Source organism: Mirounga leonina, unplaced genomic scaffold (genome assembly GCF_011800145.1).
Source record: "Mirounga leonina isolate KUSES-001 unplaced genomic scaffold, KU_Mleo_1.0 Mir_126, whole genome shotgun sequence".
Lineage (NCBI taxonomy): Eukaryota > Metazoa > Chordata > Mammalia > Carnivora > Phocidae > Mirounga > Mirounga leonina.
The window spans coordinates 23,552,331-23,560,620 of record NW_023270314.1 but is presented as its reverse complement, the minus strand read 5'-3'; the positions used below and the strand labels follow the sequence as shown (position 1 = coordinate 23,560,620).

General features: G+C 57.8%; 1 protein-coding gene across 3 annotated transcripts; it reads right to left on the bottom strand.

Annotated features, from left to right (window-relative positions):
* Positions 1–143: 143 nt before the first annotated feature.
* Positions 144–7,965, bottom strand: PPP1R1A (protein phosphatase 1 regulatory inhibitor subunit 1A). 3 transcript variants are annotated; one of them, XM_035002464.1, is made up of 7 exons: positions 7,761–7,923; positions 3,998–4,058; positions 2,978–3,015; positions 2,562–2,691; positions 1,810–1,965; positions 799–905; positions 144–282 (listed from the first exon to the last, which is right to left on the bottom strand). In XM_035002464.1, the coding sequence occupies exons 1-7, from the start codon at positions 7,842–7,844 to the stop codon at positions 277–279; spliced, it is 582 nt and encodes a 193-aa protein (XP_034858355.1). In that variant the 5' UTR covers positions 7,845–7,923; the 3' UTR covers positions 144–276. The 3 variants fall into 3 exon arrangements, with proteins under 3 accessions (XP_034858355.1, XP_034858356.1, XP_034858357.1); XM_035002465.1 differs by having other exon boundaries at positions 2,562–2,625; positions 7,761–7,920; XM_035002466.1 differs by lacking the exon at positions 1,810–1,965 and having other exon boundaries at positions 7,761–7,965.
* Positions 7,966–8,290: the final 325 nt, after the last annotated feature.

The following is an 8,290-nucleotide window of genomic DNA, read 5'->3' as shown; positions in this document are numbered from 1 at the left end:
CCCCAACCCCCTTCTTAAGGCTCCAGCCCAGCTTCCCAATTTCCTCCTTTCCAGACCAGCTGGGCAGAAGGACAGGGGGCTGCTGAGAGGGCAGGACAAGAAGGGAGGGAGAAAGGATTCTCCAAACCAGGAAAGAAGGAAAATACCGAGGACCTAACACCAAATTTATCACTTTTTAAAAACAAGAGATTTTCCCTAAAAGTGAAGAATAAGAAACAGATCCAGTGTCCATGCATTCCCAACTGCAGTCTCCATTCCAGGATACCTCCTTCACTCTCAGACCTGTTGTGGGGGAGGGGCAGAAAGAGAGGGCGAGTGAGAGACCAGAGGGCCCCCTGTCCCCACCCTTGCTGCTCTGCCCGTTGTCAAGTGTCTAACCTCTGATGTCCCACACCAGTCCCCCCATGTGTCCCACCCACGCAGGGAGGGGGAACTGTAAGACCAAAGCCCGCGAGGCTATCTCATCAATGCCTCCGCTCCAGGCAGGACATGAGGATCTCCCTTCGGGTTCCAAACACCTTTTCTCAGAAAGCCGATGGCCGACTGCCGTCACCCATTCCAGGAGCCAGAAACCCTAGTACTGAGCCCAACCCCAGTCCTTCGTCCTGTGGCTTCATCCCATTTCTCTTTGTCCGTGGATACATAATACCCCCAAATCTTCTTGCCTGAGACGACAGCTTTTCAGTGACTGAAGCTGGTCCTTTGTTCCCCCTTTCCCTGATTCCAGATCTTAGTCCTTGTCCGTATCCACACGGCCTGCTCTCCTGGAGACCGGGCCACCCAGCCCTGGGCTCTTACCAAGTTGGCTCCCTGGGAATCCAGTGGTGGTATATGGGTTGTGGGCTCCTCTGTGCTGGGTTTCTCACTGCCCCTCTCCTGAGCCTTAGGGATGGGTTCTGCAGGCTCTAAGGAGGGAAAGTGGGCGGTGGGAGGAAAAGGCAGTATTCATGAAGGCTGGCAGAGGTTGCTGCTCTTCTTACCCCATCTGATGCTCCAGTGACCCCAGAGACAGCCCAAGTACCAGGCTGGGGGCAATCGGGCAGGACCAGTGGTGTCTTCTCTAATCACAACTATGACTACAGGGTCATTATTATTATTTTTTTTTAATTTGCAATCAGAAATTAGAAAAAAAAAAAAACCTTCAAAGGAGAGTGAAAAAAAGTTTGGGTACAATTTGGCTAAACCTGACCTCGTATGGGACTATCTGTAGTCTTTATTTATCCCATTTAGTGGGACCATTCAGTTCACTGCAGAAATATTAATGTGTTTGATTACAGGGCGCTCTGCTGGGGTGTTACGTAATATGCAGTGTGTGTACCATGTCACCTTCATGTAGTTGGAAGAACTCTGGATTCTGGAATCCACGTGGGATCAGGGACTGAGGGCAGGTGGTAACAGCACTTCCCATTTATTGCCTGCTTTGTATGTGTCAGCTGCTGGGCTAAGAACTGGTCTCATTTTACTTTCACAAACAACCCAAGGCCAGAGGCATCATCGTTATCATTTTACAGACTGAGGTTAAGGAAGTTGCTGGAGGCCTCTGGGCTGCTAAAGTGACAGAGCCAGGATTCTAGACTGTGAGTGCTGTTCCCATTACAGTGGGCTCGCACCTTCCAGCAGGGAGCTCTGCGGCTCGAGCTGGGAGGGGCTGTGGTCATTCAGCAAGGAAAGGGGCGCACAGGCAAATACGTGCAGTACATATAAATACATCCATATTCTTAAGACAGTTTCTGGCTACGATTAGACCCCTCCCCATGATGGGTAAGGTCTGCCTCCTCCTGGGCCAGTCCCTCCCCAGCCTGAACGTACTTTGTGCTTTCCCAGATGTGCCCAGCCTTAACTCCGCTTCTGTGTCTGTGATCCCAGGTGGGCAGGGCTCCTGGGCCCCTGTGCTCTCAGCGGCTCCCTCAGGTTCCTCTCCCTGCTGCTGTTGCCCCAGGTGATGTTCAACCATCATCTGGAGCTCTGGGGGCACAGAGAAAGAGAGGGACATGACTGATCAGAGTCTCCTCTGTGGACTCTCCAATTCCACAGCCCCACTGAAGGGCCGTCGGACATTGCCGGCCTGACTTTTCCATCCTCTAAGATCTGAACTGGGCGGGGTGTGTGTGTGTGTGTGTGTGTGTATATCTGCTGGGCAACAGGGAGGTCCTAAAGCTACACAATAAAACCTATTTCCTTCAAACGTAAGGGAGGGGAGGGGCAGGGCCTTCAGGAACCAAAGATCTTCCTGACTTGCTGGGATACTCCATCTCCCGTGGGGGCAAGAGGAAAGACTCCATTTAGATTCAAGAAATACTCGAGTACCTTCTGTGTGGTGAGCACTCCATATTCTAGTTAGCTGCCATAGTGAGGGGGTACTCAGGGCTCAGTAGGTGAGGCAGGTTCCCCCAGGACTCCCAGCTCGTCAGAGGCAGCCCAGACTGTCTAGCAACAATCCGACTATAATAAAGGCAGCTTTAAGGACTTCCCAAGGATTCCCTCCAAAGGGGTCATTAGGTCCACTGCTCCGCCTCAGGCACAGAGGGGAAGGAAGGGACGGGAAGGGGGGTCTTCCTAACCTTTCATCGTGGGTGTGGTCCTCGTCACCTTCTTCCGTTGCCGTGGAGACATGGCCAACGTGGACTGTGAAGGACACAGAGCACAGGTGGGGGGCCAGCCCTTCTCCCCCGCCTTCTGAGCCTTGCCATGCTTTTGGATTGGAGACTGGGGGTCAGTTGTGGGCTTCAGAAAGTGGGGGGCGAAATTTCCTGCTTCCCAGCCGCTCCCCTCCCCCACACAATGGTGAGCAAGGAGACTGGGCTTGGGGGATACGGTGTGTGTGTATGTGTGTGTGTGTGTCCGCTCATGCTCTTTTGAGGGGATGCAGAGGAGAGGGAGTCAAAAGGCCCTTCAGATTGGGTGGGGGGCTGAGGAAGAATCCCCTGAGGAGTCATTGGGTTCTCTGGGCTTTGCTGAGTGAGAGGGACCAGCTCACCTTGAGAAGCGGGTTGGGGATCCGGTCTTCATCTATCTCTGAGGGGAACAGGGAAAGGAGAAAGTGAAGAGGACTGAAAACTCAGGGGTCCCTAGAGCTGACTTCCCAAGGGGAGGAGCCTCGGCGATCACCTCTTTTCTGATCTGCCCCTAGGAAGATGGCCCTGATGGCTGCCCCAGGCCCGCTCCCTTCAGGCTCCCTCCTGCCCTGCTTTCTTCCCCGCACGGAGTCCTGTCCTTGACTCTGTGGTCAATCTGTCTACATCTTTGCCTCAGACCTGGAGGTTCCTGAAGAAGGATCTGTGGTCCTTTGGCTCTTTTCCTCCCTCTCCTCCCAACCACTGCCCCCGCCCCAGGTCCAGAACTGAACCCTGCATGGGAGGGAATCCTGGATAAAGAACAGCAAGTTTATCCCGTGCAGGGACGTACAATCCTTTTTGGTAGTTGGGTGCAGGCCGGAGGCTCAGGCATCCTGAACTCCAGGCTGGCTTATGAGCATGACCACCTCTCTGCCCCTGTCCTGGCAAGCTCCCCCATACTCTCGGAGACCTGGTTCTCTCCCCAGGCCTCGTTGGGCATGCGGGTGATCGGAATACCAGCTGCTCCCTGAGCAGCGTCTGACCTTCGCCTTCCCCTCTGGGGGCTGGGAAGAGGGCTGATGGAGGCGGTCCCTCCCCCTCACAGCTGTCACTGCCTCTGGGGGTGGGGGCCGCAGCATCTCAGTTGCTGGAGAAACCTGGAAGGCTGTTGCCATAGCAACCGGCACTCAGTTGACCACCCCAATTCCTGGGGGGCTTAGGAGCCAGGTGCTCTCCCTCCCCTGCCCCAGCCCAGCTCCATCTTGCCAAAGCGAAGGAAATCCTCCTGCGACTGCAGCCACCGCTTTCCCGACCCCAGGGCTGAGGAGCTAGCTCTCTCTGACTCCTCTGATCGGCCCTCTAGCCGGCGCCCGCCTTCTCTCACTGGACCCGGCTGTCCTCAGCAGCCCCCACGCCCTTCAGCGACCCATCCCTGGGGTTACCTGGGGAGGACTGGTCGCTGGTCAGCACGAGGGTGGCAGGCGTGGGGCGGCGCCTCCGGATCTGAGGGAAGAGGTCAAGTGCACGTGGAAGCATCGAAGCCCCACCCAATCCCACTCAGCAACATAATCCCCGCTTACTATCCCTCAAAAAATGCCCCATTACACGGAACCTACCATCCCAAGATGGACATTCCTGGGCCCACCCCTCCCCCTTGGGGACCCAAAAGACCCCCCACCCCCCTTTCTGTTTCTGCATCTCCCTAGTGCTCCGTCTCAGCAGCTCTATCTGCTCTCATGCATGGATCTCCGGCTTGCTGTCCTTCTCTCCATCCTGACCAATGGTCAGAAATAACCCGAGAGGGCCAAGGCTTTTCCCTCAGTGGTCCAGCCCACTCCCCCCAAAACAGACATTAACCTTTGGTGTGCCGGCATCGGTGGAGAGCACCCCTCAGTCCCCACCCAGCCTGGGTGGACGGCTCAGGGAAGGTAGGGCTGAAGGTGCATTTCTCTGGCCCACGAGCTGGCTTTATTCCCCAAAGTCCTCCCTATCCTGGGACATACTACCTTTCTAATTTGTCAGGAAATGCGGTCTGGGGAAATCCTCGTCATGGTAAATAAAATACTAGCAGGAGTCTAGTCAGGGCCTAAAGTTACTGAAAAGTCTTACCCTGGACTCCAGGGTCCCAGCCTAAGAAATTAACATATAAAAGCGGACGTCCACTGGGCGGTTGCTGTTCTTTTGTCCACGCTGCCAATAAAGTTGATTGCTGTTGAAGTCAGTCCAAGGACTCCTGGGACATGTGGTTTTTTTCCCCTTTCTCTGGAGGGTTTAGAGGCTTGAAAGTGAGGGGACCCGTGGGGCTGGAGTCCCTGCAGCTCCCTCCAGGGCAGAAGAGAGGAGGGAAGGCTAAAGGGGCTGGGAAAGGGGCTAAAATTATCCAGGGCTGAGAGTAGTAGGGTGAGGACCCTGAAGGATCAAATTCCTCTCTTTTCTGTGTCCCATTATTTAGTATCACCACCCTTGGGGGTGGGGTAAGACTCCTGCCCTTCTCTATGCCCAGAAAGTGGGTATCAGCCCTAGCAAGAGGCACAGTGTTAGCCTGAGAGGGGGACTCTCCCTAAAGAAATGGGATGCGTACAACGGGGGTTACGCTGGGGTAGGTCATTGTTTTCTCTGGAGATGCCAGCGACATCTGTTTGGGGTGACATTTCAAGGTCCCTGGCAGTAGCAGTCCTGCGTGTGTGTGTGTGTGTGTGTGCACACGTGCGCATACACATCGGCACTACACAAACATTAGTTGTGAGTCGGTCTGGCCGTTCCTGATGCAGAGGTGCTGGGCACCAGCAGGCGGGCACATTGGCATCACATCTGCGGGGTGAGGGCCATCCCTTCCCTAGGGGAGGACTCCCTTTTCTTTCTTTCCTGCTGTGGGTGGAGGGGGCATGCTGGCTGTGGAGGAGTCAGGGAGACAGGGAGAGGGTGGGGGTGTTAGTGGAAGTTGGGATCCTGAGAAGGGACCACAAGCCCGTCAGAAAGGGCCTTTGAGAGCGTAGCAGGGCTCTGTGATGTTGGACAGGTCCCTTAGCCCATTTCTTTGCCTTGGACAAGATTTCTAGGCACTCAGAGTCTTTGAGAATTTTGATATCCTATAACAGAAGGGAGTCAGGTCAGCCTTCCTAAAGCACCTCCCAGGCACCTGAACTACTGGGAAATGAACAGATCATCTCTCTTCTTTCTCTTGCACCTACTCAAATTCTAGTGCTCAAGGGCACCTGGTGCCTTTGCCTCTGATTTGGGGCCAAACCAGTCATGCCAAAGACCTGGTAGTTGTGGGCACCCCTCCATCCCCTGCCATTCTATGCTCCATAACTCACAGCTTCTAACCCCCTTTGCTCTTCCATGTCTGTCTGGATTAGGGGCTCCTGCCACGCCTGGAGCTTTTTGATTGGGTAACACACTTGGGCAACACAGCAAGAGGGGCCGAGGTTAGACTGCAGGTAGAATTTCAGGTCTAGTGGACACCAATTTTGGAATATTAGAGAAAAGCAGGCAGAAGTCCCAGCTCTTTTTTCACTCTGGCTCCTTACCACTGTCTGCTCCTCCTCCTCTGTTTCCTGACCCCTGAACCAGCTGGCCTACCCCCTCCTCCTCCCAACACACACCGACACCTGCCTTCTCGAACACCAAACAGATGCAGGTGTCAGGCAGTGAGACCTGTCTATGCCGGTGGGAGGCAGTCCTTCTTGTCACTTCACCCCTAACCGCCCCCCAGCCCATACTCATGGGGCCTTTTTTCTGAGTCTGAGGTTATCTTAGCCAGTCCCCTGCCTCCGGGCATAACAGCCTTGCCCCTGACTCTGGGGGAACACTCCCCAAGATCGGGCTCTCCACCCTCCTCATCCTCACCAGGCCTGAGGTCTCCCCACAGTCCCTCCTACTGTCACCCCTTCGAGGTCTGGAGAGGCGGCTCCCCCCAGGCCAGGGAGAGGGGGCGGGGGCAGGTTCCTCACCCCTGCCCACACTTTGGGAAGCTGAAGTTACAGGGAGAGTGTGTGTCCCGACCCTTCCCTTCACACCCTGACCTTATTCCACCAAAGCAAGACAGAGGACATCTCTCTCCAGCCCATCCCAAGAGGTCACAGAGTTTTTTTCAGGTGGGGAGGCCCAGCCAGAGCCCTGGGAGCCGGTTGCGGGGAATGGAGAACTGACCTTGTGGCCAGTGGATATTCCTTAGGAACAGGGATGTCCAGGGAAATGGACAGAGAACACAGAAAGAGGTGGAACAATGAGCAAATGAGCAAATATTTGGTAAATGGGCGGTAGTAGTGACCGCGGGTGGTCACCCTCTCCACACACATGCTCACTCTCCCTGAGACACACACTTGCTCACACACTCTCATCCACTGCCACCTCTGCCAGGCGGCTCCGAGCTAAAAATAGATCAGGCCCTGGGCTGGGCCAGGGCCTTGGACTCCCACCCACTGAGCCAAGGCCAGCACAGGGCTGCTCCCTTGCACAGGGGGTCCCTTGCACCCAGCCCCCAGAAAGCCCCCGCCTCTGGCTTCCCGGTACCATTCTCTCCATGCCACCGCACTCCCTGCTCCAAAGGGCAGGAGTTGGGACTAGGGACCCACGTGTCCAGACATGCAGAAGAGGGGAACCTCGGCCTCTGGACCCAACCACCCCTCTCCCCAAAGCCCCAGCCCTTTCGGTTTTCCCCAGCTCCTTCTTCTTCTCACTCTCTGGGGTCAGACAAGGTAGCCTTCAGTTAGGGGAGGACCAGGGAGGCGATTTCTCTTCTTTCAACTCCTTTCGACAGCACCAGGGTCCCTCCATTACCTACCTTCTCGCCCCCAACCCCACCCCCGCCCCGAACCCCTCCCGCAAGGCTGCCGTACCCTTGGGCGCCCCCACCGAGCTCAGAAACTCTGCGTGGGGAGGGGGGTTGAGTGGGTGGGGGATGCAAGCCTGGGGAAGGCGGGTAGGGGTCGTGTCCTCAGGCAGGCCCCCGCCCCCAGGCCTGGGAGGCAGAGAGCGACCCTCCGCGGGGGACAGGCTTCGAGTGGAGGCGCTCGCCCTCGCACAGACGGGGATGTGGCTCCAGCGGTGGGGGAGGGGAGAGAAGACCCCCAGACCGAGCGCGGTCGCCCTCACAGGGGCGCCCTGCGAAGGGCGGACGAAGCGGGTTTCTCAGCTCCCACAGCCCAGGGGTCCGTCGTCCGTCGCTGGGCGAGTCCCCTGCCACCCCGCCCTGCTCCGCACCTGCTCCGCCGCCTCGGGGTCAAGGTGCGGCTCCAGCAGCGGGACCGTGAACTGGATCTTCCGCGGGCTGTTGTCTTGCTCCATGGTTGGGGCGGCGGCCGCTGGGCCGGCGCTGCGGCGGGCGGGCGGGCGGGCGGGCGGCGGGACTCGGGGCTGGGGCGGGCGCGCTCCCTCTCCGCTCCGCTCGGGCCCCGGCCCCAGCCCGGCGCGCTCAGCTCCCGGCTCCCGGCCCCGCGCTCCCGGCTCCCGGCCCCCGGCCCCGGGGACTCTGCGGCCGCCGATTGGCTCCGCACCCGCCCCTCCCGGCCCCCTCCCCCTCCCCCAGCCCGGAACCTTAACCCCGTCGTGGCTGCGCCGCGGGCTGCGGGAGACCCCGCCGACGGGCGAGCCGGGTGTGGCCGGGTCCGGGTGGTGGTCGGCGGCCCCGGCCCGCATCCAGGTGTCCTCAGAGTTCCGGGCAGGGAGTGGGGGGGTGGGAGCGGGACGGAGAACTTCTCCAGGCTGGGACAGGTTTTAGGAGTGGGAAGGTG

Excerpts from the sequence above, each read along its gene's own strand:
- PPP1R1A (XM_035002464.1), bottom strand. The coding sequence starts at position 7,844 with ATGGAGCAAGACAACAGCCCGCGGAAGATCCAGTTCACGGTCCCGCTG. Across the intron at positions 4,059-7,760 it reads ACCCCGAGGCGGCGGAGCAG|ATCCGGAGGCGCCGCCCCAC; the intron begins GTGCGGAGCAGG and ends CTCTTCCCTCAG. Across the intron at positions 2,692-2,977 it reads TCCCCAACCCGCTTCTCAAG|CATGGCAAGGCTCAGAAGGC; the intron begins GTGAGCTGGTCC and ends CCAATCCAAAAG.